General features: G+C 40.7%; 1 protein-coding gene across 1 annotated transcript; it reads right to left on the reverse strand.

The window, feature by feature from the left end:
- Window positions 1-1,090: 1,090 nt before the first annotated feature.
- klhl43 (kelch-like family member 43) lies at window positions 1,091-15,301 on the reverse strand. Its single transcript, XM_042506594.1, has 7 exons — window positions 15,112-15,301; window positions 5,782-6,339; window positions 4,973-5,121; window positions 4,520-4,866; window positions 3,130-3,429; window positions 2,877-3,052; window positions 1,091-2,042 (listed from the first exon to the last, which is right to left on the reverse strand). The coding sequence occupies exons 2-7, from the start codon at window positions 6,093-6,095 to the stop codon at window positions 1,244-1,246; spliced, it is 2,085 nt and encodes a 694-aa protein (XP_042362528.1). The 5' UTR covers window positions 6,096-6,339; window positions 15,112-15,301; the 3' UTR covers window positions 1,091-1,243.
- Window positions 15,302-15,927: the final 626 nt, after the last annotated feature.

The following is a 15,927-nucleotide window of genomic DNA, read 5'->3' on the forward strand; positions in this document are numbered from 1 at the left end:
TGTCTGGACACTTTGTTCATGTTATTTTGTGTTTACTACCTTTTAAATTTCACCGGTGTTGTTGAGTTCACACCGCCTTCCTCGTGTTCGCCTCGTAATCCCTCCACTCCATCGCACTTATAAAATATTTATACTTAAGTACTACATCTACATATTTTTTATGTATTTTTTCACAATTAATCTACACTACCTCTAAAATATCATTAAATAAATTAAACAATAAACAGGTTTGTTTATTGCCAACCTGCTTCATTCCTCATGAAGAAATATTTCAAGTTCGCTGATGTCAAATCTTGATTTTTGCATTTTTGTTTTTTTGTCAGAATTGGCTCATTTTCCTGTCGTGGACACACACACTCCTGTCAGTCACGCACACATTCACACTTTACTTTCACGCACACACTCGGCTTAGATACATCTTTGTACACAAACTGCCAGAGGATTCACAGTGACGTTTGTTAAACCCGCTCAGACCGCAGACAGCCACTGTTCCCGTCTTCCCATCATTCATCTTCCTCCTCCGTCATCACCTCTTCACCTCCACCTGCTCCGCTCTACAACTCACAACCCTTTGCCACCTTTTTCACTTCAGTTTCCATTCAAGTAAAACCTCCGGAGGACACTTTGGATCGTGCACGCTCTCTTTTCTTGCATGATTTGCAGCAGCATGAAGGTCTAGTTTAATTTATCTTTTTTAATCATCATAATAATGAAGAGATGTCATGCAGATATTTTCTTTGGACATTATAAAATAAGTTTCATCTAAATTGTGTATATCCATGAAAAAATGGATAATTTTGTCCAATTAAATATTTTTTAAAAAACCTTGGCAAAAACTGTCTCACAAATTGCAAGAAAGTAGTAAAATGTGACAAGAAACTTAAAAACCTCTTTTTAAAAAGATAGGATTATTAGAAAATTTTCCCACCTAAAAAGAGAAAAATGTCCTAAAACTATATTTATAATTCGATTTTATATTTAAAATTATTTAACAGAAAAAAATACAATACATAATATAAAATATTTATATTCAAAACTTTTAATTTTTTTTTAAATTTAAGTTTCTTTTAACTTTTTTTTTTTGGGCTAATTTTTGGCCCGCTCGTTGCCTTCTCCCCATGTTTTTGAAAGAAAACCAAATTGCTCAGGTTTCAAAGGGTTAACAGAGAAAAGAGCAGCCCCGATCCAGATGTTCTCCAGAGGTCAAACCTCTCTTCTCGTCTCTCCGCTGCGTCCTGTCTCTCTACGCTGTGATGGTTTGTGAAGGAGCCACGCTGCTCTCTCTGCTCCGGTTCTTCGCGGCCTGCTGCTGCTCGTCGTGCGCCGGCGTGTTGCGGTGCTGCTGCCGGCGCGGTGCGTGGCGGGGCGGCAGGGTCAGGGTGCAGCAGGACACTCCCACCGTGGGCTCGGGCAGATCCTCCGCCATGGACCAGCTGTCTGTGGCCGGGTCGTACTTCTGGACGGCCGCCTTGTAGCGCTTCTCCGCCTCGTTCCAGCCTCCCAGCAGGTACAGCTTGTTGGCCAGCGGCGAGAGGCCGGCGGTGCTCACGCCCAGGGGCAGAGGGGCGGCTCGGCTCCAGGAGCTGCTCTCTGGGGAGAAGACCTCCACGGAGAGCACATCCACCCTCTCACCTCCGGGCCCCAGCTGGCTTCCTCCGACCACGTACACCTTCCCTCCGAGCGTTGTGGAGCAGTGCCAGCCGCGGGGGGTCTCCATGGGGGCCTTCTCGCTCCAGGTGTCGGTATCCACGTTGTAGCACGCCACTGAGCGAGAGTAGGCGCAGTTGATGTACCCGCCAGTCACCAGGATGTCTCCGGAGGGCAGGGTGGCGCTGGAGTGGCAGCAGCGGGGCACCTCCATGGGCGCACGCATCTGCCAGGTGTTGGAGGACGGCACGTAGCTCTCGGTGGTGGCCAGCAGGCCTTCCACGTTACGGCCGCCGATGGCGAACAGGCGGCCGCCGCTGGCTGCCAGAGAGAAGTGGGTGCGGCGCTGACGCATGCTGGCCAGGTGGAGCCAGGTGTTGAAGCGAGGGTCGTATCTGGTGGAGTTAAAGGACAGATAGTTCAGATGTTTGAGACCCAAAGTTGCAGGATGCAATCAAACAGTTGCCACACAATGATTGTGAGGCTTTTGGGCGCCCTTAAACTCTGGGACCCACTTTGTAAATTCAGTCATTATCTACTCATTCTCATGCTGATGGAGAATTGGGTGAAATTTTATTGTCTACAAAACACTGCTGGAGGCGTTGCTCTTATCTCCCAGACAGTTGAAGCGAATGTTGTACAGGATTCAAAGGTTAAAAAAAACACATAATAAAACGACAAAATGTCTCCATACTGCTCATCTGAAGGAATCCGAGTGTCCTGAAGCCCAGATGTGACAAGTTGTTTTGAAAACAGTCACAGGCATCATGTTTTAGCCTTATTATTGAAATATCCCAGGCTGTGATTTAAAAAACAAACTCTACTTTGCATGTAGTATTTGAAAATAAATTATTACTTTTTTTCTTTTTTTCCCATCTAAAAACATAGTGGTATTGTGACAAAAACCTAACATTTAAAGGGTTAAAACAAAAAATATATGAATATTTGATATTTATGATGAGGACTGGTGTTGGTTAAAAAATACACTCGAGGAAAGTATAAAATCATATTAAAGTATAATATTCTTCAAAGCCTGATTTTGAAATGTGCGTTTTGTGTGCAGAGTGGAATAAGTGTGTGTAGTATTGAAGCGGGCCTGTAAGGGTTAACTGACATGATGAGGCCCTTCAGGTGTCATCCTGCAAACTTTGGACTTTCTACAGAAAATGAACCGGATGGTGCGGCGTTTGTTGGTTTTGTTTCAGACGATGGCAGCGGCTCGCTCCTACCTGCTCAGCGTGCTGACGGCGTGCTTGGCCTGGTTGCGGGCGTCGTTCTGGTCCTCTCCTCCGGCCACGTACAGGAAGCCGTCCATCACAGCCACACACTGGTTGAAGCTCTTTGCCGGCAGCTGGGTGAGGTGACGCCAGGTGGCTCCTCCTTCACGAGGGTCCCTCCACAGCACCTGGACGCAGAGGTCAAAGGTCAGTGAGGACGTTTCCAATGTTACTTTTAAGGTAGTGAGAAACTGAAAGCACCGACCTCGCGGCTCAGAGCTCTCTCAGTGAGCGATGGTCGACCGCCGATGGTGAGCAGCGTCTGCTGACCGGCACGGACCTGCGTGCGTCGGGACTGCAGGGTGTTCTGCTGGTAGGGCAGCAGGTGGTAGTTCATGGCGTCCACCAGCAGGCGGTGGCAGTGGGCGTCCATCATCATGCGGGGCACCGGCTGGATCTGACTCACCAGCTCGCTGGCCGGGATCGTCTCGAAGCGGATGTGAGACAGCAGCTCTGCGGCGTGCTCCTGACGAGTGGCGTCGAAGTCGAGCCACTTCATGGCCAGCTGCAGGGAGACACGTTCACAGTGAACAGATATGATATATTTTATCGTTATCCTAACAGAGCACCTTTAAAAACCTGTGGTTGCTTAACCCTTTCCAACCTAGATTGGTTTTCTTGTGCTACGTTGAGACGCCTTTCACATGTTTTAAAACCTTTGGACGTTGAGCATGTTGGTTTGCTTTCTTTTGAAAATATGGGAAAAAAAGACAATGAGTAACTTGACAAGAAATATCCTGCAAAATTGCAAGACAGTAGATTTAAAAAATTGTAAAAAAAACAAACAAAAACAAAAAAAAAACTGAAAAATGTTAAGAAAATTATAGTTACAATGATCATAATTAAACATTCACAATTATTTTTGTGCACTTTTTCAGGTCATTTCCTTGTTTGTTTATTTACCAAAATAAAAGACATTTAGGAAGAGTTTAGGTACAGACGTTTTCTCATGTGTTGTGTTGCAGAGCTATGAAACTGTCGCGTAAATACAATGACTTGATCTTAATAACTTTAAAGAACTTGATGTGTGCAGCTGTATTATCCAGGTAAGTATCAGATCGGGACTCGGTATCAGTAGATATTAAATTACTCAAATCGCAAAAAAGCTTGATCGGGACATCCCTAATATATATATGTAGTTGTAGCATCAGACATTAAAAGATAAATTAAATAAATTGAATAGATAAATGAGGATTATAAGCAGGGCTGTCGGACACATTTGGTCCAGTTTATAAATATAAAGATCACTGCTTCCTCAGCTGTTTGTCTATTCAGGTCTGCAGCAGAGTTGTGTATTAATAAACGAGCTCTTCTTGCATACAGTGAGTTATATTCGGGGTTTCTGCTCACAGTCGACCTGCAGGTGACTGGTCTGCGTTATGCTGTGAGCAGCTGGTCTGGGGTCTGTTTTTAGTTCTGGATGAAAATAGTCCCAGAGGGTCGTCGAGTTAATGCTGGATGGCAGCGGTCGCCTCCTAGAAGACCTGGCGCTTCTCCTCAGTTTGGATATTTGAAGTAAATATGTTCACTTGACAGAAGATCATATTGCAACCTACATTTTCAGCAACCTTTAAAGACAAAGTTTGACCTCTCACCTGGAAGGCGGTGACCTCTGACGGCAACAACAGCGAGTCGTCCTGCAGGAAGGCGGAGATCTGCTCCAGGGTCAGCTGCGTGAACAGCGGCGTCTCTGCGAACTGCACAAAGTTCTCCAGGACGAAGCGGCGGGCGGCGTCGCACACGGGCATCAGACCGTAGGCGGCGGCGATGTTCCAGATGTAGACGCAGGTCTGTACGTTGAGCTCGGCCAGCAGGAAGTCCATGCACATCTTGAGGAGCTGAGGGATCTGCAGAGTGGCGGCGGCAGAGGCGGTGCAGCCGATGGTGTAGAGGGACATGTGGACACGTCCCAGGTAGGCAAAGGTGATGACGTTAGCCAGGCCTGAAGACAGAAGAGTGAGACAAACTTTCATTTAAAAAGCCAACCGTGGCGAGCCGAGACTGAATTCTTCAGACGGGAGTTTTTGCGGCAGTGACAGAGTCATTACCCAGAGGTGAGAGGGACGGCAGCTCGAGGCGCTTCATGCCCGGGTCTTTGGCCAGAATCTCTCTGAAGTACTGACTGATGGACGAAATGACCAGCTTGTGGACGTCGAAGGCTTTCGTCTTACAGGCCAACTCCAGATCAGTCAGGAACCTGCGGAGCAGAGCAGACGGATGGATGATACACAAACAATGTACTGTACTGTAACTGTAATACATCATAATTGTACCATGCAGTACAATTAATGTTTGGTAATTATACTGAATTGGTATTGATGTTGTATTGTATCAAAGTTGTTTTGCAATTGTAATGTACTGTAATGTAAAGTATTGTAAGCGTAAAGTATCGTAATTATCTAGTAATTGTACTGTATTGTAATTGTAACTTAGCATAATTGTATTGTATTGCAATTCTAATGTCTCTTATTTGTATCGTAATTGTACTGTATCTACATTGTGTAGTTATCATATGGTAATTGTATGTATCGTAACTGTAAAGTATCGTAATGGTACAATAATCATTCCATATCGTAATTGTAAAGTATTGTAGATTCATAGTAATCGTACTGTATTGTAATTGTAAAATATCCTTATCATATGGAAACCGTACAGTATGCGGTATCAAAATTTTATAGTAATCGTATGGTATGGTAATTGTAAAGTATCCAAATTTTATGGTAATCATATGGTGTAGTAGTTGTAATGTATCGTAATAGTATGTAAATCTTACGGTATTGTAATTGTAAAGTATCGTAAGTGATAAGTATTGTAATTGTAAGACGGTCCAAACAGTACTGTGAGTATCTGAACCTACTTCTCCTGCCGCATCTTGCTGAGCTCCTCCAGCATGGTGTTTCCGTGCATCGGTCGTGTCAGCTCGCTGCCCAGGCCGAGGCCTCTCTCTCCGGGCTTGATGACCGGCGGCGGCAGCGGCAGGTTCAGACTGTTCAGCTGGGCGATGTCGAGCGCCGCCATCTGCTCAATCTTCTTCACGCCGCTCTCCACCACCACCACACCGTCACCACGGCTCTCCACCTTCAGCTGGGCTTTGGTGGTCTCCAGGGCGACCTGAGGGATGGTTTCCACGCCGGGCTTCTTCTGACGGGAGGCCTTCTTCTTGGGGGCCATCGTTTGACGGTTTAGGTCGTTTCTTGTAGGTTTTAAGTTTATTTTAATAAAAGGTTTATTGTGTCGACTTATTGACAGACAGGGACTCTTTAACTTTCTAAAAATCCAACTAATCGACAAAATTTAATGAAAACTGTTTCCTGACTTTGCTGCAAGTGCTTTGGCTGGAGGTTGAAGCGAAGAATGGTATAATGGTTTGACTGGTTTGGGATTTTGTTGGTGGTTTAAACACAGCACACAGCACCTGAAAAAGGAGGAGACAAAGATGTAATTATCAGTTGCAAAGTGAAGACACAAATTGTTCAAACCATTTGATTGATCTTCATTTTAATCAGTCTTATAGTTCACCAAAACCAAAATAAGTGCCATGCACAGCTGAAATAACGTGTGTGTGTGTGTGCGTGTGTGTGTGTGTGTGTGTGTGTGTGAAAATGTACAGGTATAATTAGCCCATTGAATGCCCAGTTCAGCACAATGGAAGAACAGGAAGTATAGAAACTGCATTTTTTGTTATTCTAAATATTTTCATGTTTTTTTTTTTTATTGCAAAGTCCCCAGAAAAAAATGTTGACATTTTATGTTTCTGCAAATATGTTACATTTGCATGTATTCTAAATATCTCCAATAATCTTGATGTAAAAGATGCAATGTGTCACAAACATATCATAGTTTTAAAATATTTGAATGTTTTCCAGCATTAGGCGGCCATCAGTTTGAAATTATTTGAGAGAAATATGAAAATCCACATTCAGAGACATAAAACTTTTTCAAGTTAAGCTAATTTATCATGGCATTATTTTAGTGTTGACATTTTTAACTGGTCTGTGCTTTCAGCAGAATCACTGTGCTGTCAAAATGTAACTTTAACAATGATAAAAGCAAACATGTTTGCAGTAAGGGATTAGATATTTAAAGCAAGATTCAGTTTCTGCACTAAAACAAAACCATGTATGTATGTATTTAAATTATATTAATATATCACTAACAAAGAGTTACTCTAAAGAAAACACAAATTACTGTCTTATCTCTCCTTTGTCCACGACAATGTGTTTTAATACTTTGAATTATTGAAGAGAAAATCGTAACAACACACCTGGCAAATGTTTCCAGCATCTAAATGACAGTTTCATGGTCACTGGAGGACGCCACAAACCCACTGACAGATGCACATTTCTCTGTTAATCTCTCAACATCAAACAAAACAACAAACACACCGGCACCTTTCCTAAATCCTGAGGATCACCTACAAACTGAGAGACTCTGTGTGCTGGCAGCAGTGTGAATGACAGCTGCAAGTGTCCTGAAGAGAAGCTCGGGGTCGAGTTTTGTGGTTTACAGCCGCCATCCGACATTTAATGCACCTGAGGAATCTTATTCATGATCACAGTGAGCCGCAGACGGACGCAGAGAGCGAAGGCATCACATTTAAGAGCTGATGTGCAGAGTAGAGGCATGCTGAAATAAACAATATATATATATATTTTAAAAGGAGCATTTTGTGTTTTCTTAGTTTGGTTGTAAAAATATAATGTTTCAGCGATGTTGTGATAAACATGGTTGGGTTTAGGCACAAAAAACATTCTATGATGGTTTGGAAGAGATCAGGTTTGAAATACTCAACTTTCTCGGTACTATCGCGGCAAGAAACTCAGTGTCTCGGTGTTTAAGTGAACTCTAATGAGCAACTGAAAAAGCATTGGCCTAAAAATTAGTAAGAAATTAGGTAAAACAAAATAACCTGAAAGAAAAACACATAAAAGGAGTAAAAGAAAAAGGAAATGACTCAAAAAAAGAAAAAAAAAAATCTGTAACACAATATTAAATATAATATAATCATCATCATCATAATCAAAGTCATAATAATAATAAAATTATGAACAGAGTTTTCTATTTTTTTTCTATTTTCAAAATAATTTTTAGGTAATTTTCTTGTAACTTCCATTTTTTTTTGCAATTTGCTCACTGCCTTTCTTCCCCACGTTTTATTTGCATGCATTTGAAAGGGTTAAACAGGTTGTAAAAGGGATCTGGAAGCAGCACAAGAAAACTGATGTCGACCCAGGTCCGAAATTGTCAAAAACAGCAGCAGGTAACACAGCGATGCATTGGTAGAAAACAGCTTTTTTGGTCTCAAAAAGTTGCCTGCATTAATCTGCAGCTTGACAGGCCTCAGCTCATATAGTTGATACGATATATATGAAAAGTACAAATGAAACATGCTTTGCATTTAATGGCTGCATTTTTTGCTGGTGACCCGGCTGTGAACAAAGGCTAAAAAAGTCTTCACCTACTGCATTAATGGCAGCTACAAATGACAATAGTGGGACGACTGTTAAACATATTATTAGTATTTGGCTAAACTGGTAACGTTTTGTGACAGCAGCTCAAGTGGAAATATGATAACTCAGTATCGTAATATAGTAATACGAGGCGTCCCTGTAGTCAAAGGGCGTCATTAGAGTGAGCTGGCCGTCTGTTGGTAAACAGGAGACACCGATCTTTGTCTCTGGCTCACGGTTTGTTGTCGTTCACCTGAGCCTCCAGCAGAGATTATCTCCCTGCTGTGTCAGGGTGGAAATTTAAAGTAACTCCAGTGTCTATTTGGGGCCTCAGCTGTGTGCCAGTTATAAATGATCTTTCTCCCACTGAGCTTTATTAAGACCCATACTTGACATTTTCACATCTTTGCCCTTTCCACCTTCTAGTGAGCGTTATTAGACACATCTATTGTCAGATAAAGGTTTTCTATATGACAGTCGGAGGCCTAATAAAGCAGCAAACAACTGTTATGCAGAAATGTAGTGGAGCGATGGCGTCCTGAGTGGAGAATGTTGTCTCTCTGTGTGACTGCACATCTCTCTGTACGGCACACATACGTCTTATCACAGCGATGGCGTCGTCGCGAAATCATTCTCAATGTCTTATGTTTTATGTTATGTTAAATGTTTATATTATTACTATAAGTCAGCAGCAGCATTTCAACTTTACGCCATCTGGCTGTGTTTCATGTGGACGCGACAGGTTGCGTCCGGCTGCATTCTCAGGTGACGCTGCCTGTGCACGTATTGGGTGGACGCAGCAGCTTCTGTCCACCCATTTATCAGCGTATGATAACACTGCGACCGTTTCTGTCCGGCCGCATACTCAGCCTACCATGCACATGCAAAAGGTGCCATTTGGCGTTTCACACGTATGCCAAAAACTCTGACAGAGCGGCCCTATTTTATGAGTTATTTCCCGAATGAGAACGTGCTGGTGCAGACAGTCACGGCCCAGCCTCTGAACTGTAGCTCAATATTCTCTGAAAATCGCATACAGCTCCTTTAACTTCAATTGGAAATGTTATGTTCATTTATGTGTTTTAAAGGTTTCTTGAAACAACCTCAGAATATCAAAAATGTTTCACACCGCTGTCTGTGACGTCCTCATTAACTTTATCTGGTGGCCGTTTTAAATAACGCCTCTGACCACAAACATGTACATGACTCTCTCCGTCCCTCCTCCTCCTCCTCCTCCTTCGCTCTGTGTCTGAACTTGGCTCTTTTTAAATAGCACCTATTGGCTCGCCGGCCAACGGCCTCCACACATGGACAGACCGGGGACAGACGCTGGAGCCGCAGCTGTTGTCGGTGTCATATGAAGAGGCGGGGCTTCCTGTCACAGACCATACATGCTGCTTGTAGATGTTGCAATCACCCTTTAAACAGCTGAAACAGTAACGTCCAGCAGCCAGGACACTGTATGACCTCATTACTACAAAAATTAAATGAGAAGGATAATTTGCTATTCGACAGCGGCTAATAGTTTCTGTGACTGTGAGCCGCTCAGTTTGATGATCCCGGAGGCAAAGAGCCACGAAAACGTGAGAAATTCAGTGTCAAAGCCAACTGGAGACACGAGGGGCCGGACGATGATGTGAAAAACATATTCGATTGATGCAAAAACAACAAGGTGGAGGATAAAAGCAACTTGATTTTACTAATGAGCAATAAAATCATAGTAAACACATCTGCAGAATTTAAAGTATCCAAAAAAAATCCAACAAGTACATCTTTACTTAAAAAAAGTACCAAAAATAGCCCCTAACAACTACTGAAGTAAACTACAGAAATATTTTTTTTTTAGTAAAATGTGATTAAAATATTAAAAAAATAAAAATAAATAAACATACTCGTTTCCAATTCTACATGATTAGATTGTTATTACTGACAGCTGAGTTTCCAATAAACTGAAATTGCGCAAATTGAAATTGCAAACGTAAAATATACCCAATGGAAACACATCAGTTTTGAAAAAACAAACAAACTCCCATTTATAGCAAAAAAGTTTTTACGCTCACACCAGGTGGTATTTCAGGCGACTCGAAAAAATTTCGCAAAACTGCAGTGGAAAGACTTTTTTTGGCTTTTATAGGTCACATGATACAACAAAGAGTCTCTCTAAAAAACATGCATCGCATAACTCTTCAAAGTTGGGCAGATCATCAAGAAGTTTTAAATCCACCAATCACCTCCGTAAAACCCCCCCATACGTGGCCCCTTCCACGTATAGGGGTCTCGCCTTTCCATTATCAAACAACACGCCTTCGTCGCCTTTGATTGGAAACAATGATGGTTAGTGCGGTGGCTGCAGTAGAAATAAACCTGCTAATGTTTTGAACATCCTCCGCCATGCTTCTTTGAACGTTATCACGAGAGGAGAGACGTCGCATAACATCACAAACGCAAAGGCGTCATCTCGCAATTATGTTTTAGCGACATTTTGAAATATTGAAGCGTTTTGTTTTGCTGAAATCCGTAATGGAAACCCGCCTGGTGTTTCAGGCTGAGGCTGCAGATGGCAAAAACTACGTTCAAAAACTTTATACTGTTTTGTCCAGTGGTTACCAACTTTGGGTTGGACCCCTCCAAAGGGTCACAAGAAAAATCCGAGGTGAAAAAAAACTACAAAAATTTGTTTACTGTGGAAGCCCTAAGCGGATAATTTTCTTGAGATAACAAAACTGTGTTATCCTGAGATGACGGCACAATAAGATTGAAAATTGAGATCGGAAAAACAGAGGGGGAACAAATATTTGAAAGTATGGCCACTAAGGGCTTCTGTAGTTTTCATATTTGGTACTTTTCTAATTACGCCCAGATCACCCTGCTTTTGGAAATTATTCAAAAATTATCAGGAATTTACATGCCTGTAAAATCAATCATAACCAAATTATATGTCAGTGGTGTTAGTATCTAACAATAGAAAGGCGTAAAATGATCATCAGATTCTGTGTATGTGATGATTTTTCCTCGTTGCTGACACAGCCACTATACTCTTGTTTTGAAAGGAGACGCTGTTGTTAGTTACAGTATATCTGACAGTGATGATGATGATGATGATGGTGGTGGTGGTGGTGGTGAGGTCTGGTTCCCAGTATGGCCGATGACAGAGCAGCTGCTCCCTACGCTAACCTTGGCCCGGATATTTCTGAAGGCTGATCTGTGCAGAGATTATTTTCATGCCGCAGAACCACTGAACAAGTGGTTTGTTGTCTGAAACGTCGCCAAGAGCTTAATTTACATTTTACAGACGTCACCTGCATCTGTGGAAAGGCCCTACATTATTTACATATCGTACATCATTTGAGTAAACGTTAGGTATATGTACGTCAGAGTATGTGTATTTTTATACTCTGCAGTATTCATCAAACAGCCATAGTTACTGTCTACTTTACAGATTAAGATTTCACTTTAACTCTTTAAAACTTTAGTCAATTGGTTTTATTTCTTTCATTCAAAAATAATGGGAAGAAGGCGATGAGCAACTTGACAAGAAATCACCAAAAAAAAAAGCAATAATGAAAAATATGAGAAAAATAACATAAAAATAAGCAAAAAAAGAAGAAAAGTAAAAACAAACATGAAAATGACCCAAAAAAGTGCTGAAAATTTAACATATATATTCATATTTTTTCTCTTACCTAAATTCAAATATATATAGTTCTAATAATATATAAATATTTCTTCTTTAAAAAACACATTTTCAGGTCGTTTGTTGTCACCTTTTCCTTTTCACTAATTTCTCACAATTTGAGGAACAGTTCTTGCCAAGTTGATTATTTTCTTTTCCCTGCAGTTTTTTGAAAGAAATCTGTTTTTTAAGGGTTAACTAGCTTGTGAGAGGCATCTGAAGGCAGCACAGGAAAACTGATGGTAATACAGGTTTCAAAGGGTTAAAAACACACGTTTACAGTTTTCCTCTAATTTTTTGTAAATTTATTTCTTATACATTTCACTGTTGTTTTTTTAACAACAACAACAACAACAACAAAAAAACAGTGAAAAATGAAATCAGCAGCTTGGCATGAAATGTCAATGAAATCATCAACAACTAGGGAAAAGTACAGATAAATCTGTATTTAATTATATGTTTAAAATAAGCCTAAAGAAAAAGATATACTATTTTTATTTTAATTATTTGTTTTTTATATATATATATTTTTGCAAATATCAGTTAATTTGACGTAAAAAGTTTTTTAAAATTATTTTCTCACTAATTTTTGGGTAATTTCTAGTTACCCTTCTTTTTAGAAAGAAATGAAGCCAAATTGCTCAGGTTTCAGAGAGTTAAGAGGCCTGCTAAATTAAAATGCATTAACCAAAATTACTCTGCATAGTATTTATTTGAGACATTACTGTTAAAATCAGCTGAGCAGAAATAGGGCTCAGTTTGAATCACTGCCCCCGTCTTGAGAAGAGCAAAAACATCAGCCGCAGCCTCTCGTACCAATGACATGAACATGTGTGTTTACAGTCATGTGACTGTTTTTAAACCGTCTCTTCTTTAATGTAACGGCTGGTTTGTTTCTCTTGGAGAGCAAAAAACTTGGCAGTGTTTGTTAACTGCACATTGGAGAAGAACTGATAATATAAAGTAACTGCAGTTTAACTGGTTGCCAGGTGTTGATGTGTGTGAGAGTCTTAATTTAGAGGAAAATAAACAGTTTAGGTGCGTAAGGAAAGAGGAAGGGGTGGAAATCTGAGCTCCTCGGGGTCTGCGTGTTATTTTTAGACGTCGACCTCAGCGTGTCAAAGCTTTGCAAAGAAGCAGAGACAACATGAAATGAAGCTTTGTGATGCTTTTATCAGAGATGTGTTTGCAGAGGAAACAACGGCTGTGTGCTTCCAAAATGAATCAAATAACTGTTGGCCATGACACATATTATTAAATATATTTATCATTAAATACGCCTGATGGAAACAAGTCAATTCTGAAAAAAAACCCCCCAAAAAACGCAAAAACGTTTTTATGTTCACATGAGGTGGTATTTCGGGCAAAACTGGAAAAGCCATATAACTTTACTGGAAATACCCAAATCTACGGGCTCGGGCTCACAGAGCACGCGTAGTCGAGATTGACGGCAGCTGAATGCGGCTGAATGTGCCCGAGCAGGTAACTTCCTCCAGCGGAGCGACGGATTTGATCTGCACTATTCTTTTGTTGGCTTGTTTATTTATCGTCTTTAAAAAAATGTACATTTCCAAAATAAAGATTTGGATCAATCAAAACAGTGGAATATAATAGGTGCAAATCCAAAATAATGAGCTAAAAGACACCAAAACACCCTGTAGAGTCAAGGACCAACACCACTGACTGTCTTTTTTAAAACTTTACGAAAGTGGTACGAACTGCAGCGATATAGTGCTGTATTAAAAAGTGTGTTGGAAAAGTTGTTTTTGTGATATTGCTGTAAAAATGCAGCAGTCAAAATAGGACAGCACCTCGATACAGCGTTTTTTTTAAATTCTTGCAACCTTATGAGAATTATTGCAGTTTCAACAAGTTATACTGTGAGTGAGGGCGATTTTTTTTTTTTTTGTAAAAATGCAGTCAGATTTTACTAGTGTTTTTCCAAATTACAGCAAAACGCTGTAAATCTTGATGCAGTTTTTGAGCCATTGTCACTGTAAACCTCACATTCTTCTGCAGAATACTGTTACAAACTCAACAGTTATATACTGTTAAAGTAATTTGCAGTAGTGACTCTTTAAAATAGCCACCACACCTGGCAGCAGTTTGCAGTAATTTTACAGGAAAGTTTGTTACAGTGCACACACACACACACACACACACACACACACACACACACACACACACACACACACACACACACACACACACCACCCTGCATGCCTCTCCACCTCTTCTGTCGCTCTTCGGCTGCAGCTAAATTCCTTCTCTATCTCCTGTGTGTATTTATAGGCGCTGACACACTCAACATGTACTTCGTGTGTGTATTTTGTGTGTATTTCGCAGCTAAGGGCTGGAAACAGAAGGACCGACGCCCCCGCTGTGTGTATCCCAACAGCAACTGGCAACTTCTTTACATTGTTTCCATTCAGCAGTTAAATATAAATATTAGTATAAATTACTGATTAATGCAATGATGTCATTGGATATATCATTTTATATGTGGTTTCCAGTGTTGCACCTAATACATTCGGTGCCCGGGGCAAGCTCCCCCCGGTGCCCCCCTTCATTAACTGTATGTACTTCACTGGTGATTTCTGTCCTTTATTAATGAAACTTTAGTGACAAAAGTGTAAGTGGAGATTTTAGGATGCAAAACTTTTATTCATTTAACCTTTTGAAACCTCAGCAAATTGACTTAGGAAGGGAGTAATGAGTAACGGAAGACGCAAAAATTATCCAGAAATTAGTAATAAGTGCTGGAATTTTTTTTTTTTAATTTTTAAAAAAAAACATGGAAATCACTAGGAAAAAAATGCTTAAATTTCTAATAATAATAAATCTAAATTGACTAATTTTTGCAATTTGTGTAACATTTCTTTCAAAGTCGCCCACTTCCTTGTTTCCCCATGTTTTTGAATGAAATTGCACTCTTGACTCAAAGTTTAAATACTTGCAAAAGGAGTCTGAGAGCAGCACAAGAAAAGCTGTCGCTCCAGGTTTCAAAAGGTTAAGTACTAACTCCTCTTGAGTTGTGATGCAGTAAAATTAAATGTATTTTTACCTCTTTCTCCCCCCTGACTCCTGCTCCTCTTCTTTTCCTTTTTCACTCAACTTCAGTCTTTAAACTCTCTTTAACCGTCTTTCTTTTCTCTGTTGTTGTTCTCTAACAGGGTCTTTGCTTCGTCCGTCTGTCCGTCCTCTGTCAGTGCTGTGTGTGTGTGTGTGTGTGTGTGTGAGTGTGTGCGTGTGTTTGTGTGTGTCAGATGAGGGTCCCAACCAAAGCTGTGACGTATCATTCACCGCCCCTCTCACCAAAACCCTCAAAAACCCAACCGCGCCTCCCTCTGATGCTCTTCTTTCATTTCCCACCTCCATCTCCAAATACAGGCACTCCTCATTGCCCTCCCCTCCAAAAATATCCCATAAGAGGCCGGCTGCCCTCTCACCCGACACTGCCTCACCCCCCTCATGGCCTCAGGGTTTTAGATTTTAGATTTGTATTTCTTTGACTGTTAATCTCTCTAATTCATCTTTCACACCAACAAAACAAGAGAAACTCACACATGTTAACATAAAACATGTTATCTGATGTGCCTCTAAGGGGGGACACAGATTACTGTAGTTACTACAGAGTTACTACTCATCCTGTACTTAAGTAAAAGTACCAATATAACATTATAGAAATACTCCATTCCAAGGAAAATTCCTGAATTCAAATGTTTACTGAAGAATTAAAGTATTCTAAATAAGCTGATAATATCAAATGCAAAAGTACTTTGGGTAATTTCTTATTGTTATGTACATTTCTTATTATTGCACTGACAGTAATACATTTTTTAAGTGTATGACTTTTCTAACTAACTTGCACTATTAAATT

Source organism: Plectropomus leopardus, chromosome 18 (genome assembly GCF_008729295.1).
Source record: "Plectropomus leopardus isolate mb chromosome 18, YSFRI_Pleo_2.0, whole genome shotgun sequence".
NCBI lineage: Eukaryota > Metazoa > Chordata > Actinopteri > Perciformes > Serranidae > Plectropomus > Plectropomus leopardus.

What these genes read in the sequence shown, in the direction of transcription:
- klhl43 (XM_042506594.1), bottom strand. Translation starts at nt 6,095, where the DNA reads ATGGCCCCCAAGAAGAAGGCCTCCCGTCAGAAGAAGCCCGGCGTGGAA. An exon ending in CAGAGGTCACCGCCTTCCAG is followed by an intron (nt 3,430 to 4,519) that starts GTGAGAGGTCAA and finishes GTCTCCCTGCAG; the next exon opens with CTGGCCATGAAGTGGCTCGA. An exon ending in AGAGAGCTCTGAGCCGCGAG is followed by an intron (nt 3,053 to 3,129) that starts GTCGGTGCTTTC and finishes CTCTGCGTCCAG; the next exon opens with GTGCTGTGGAGGGACCCTCG.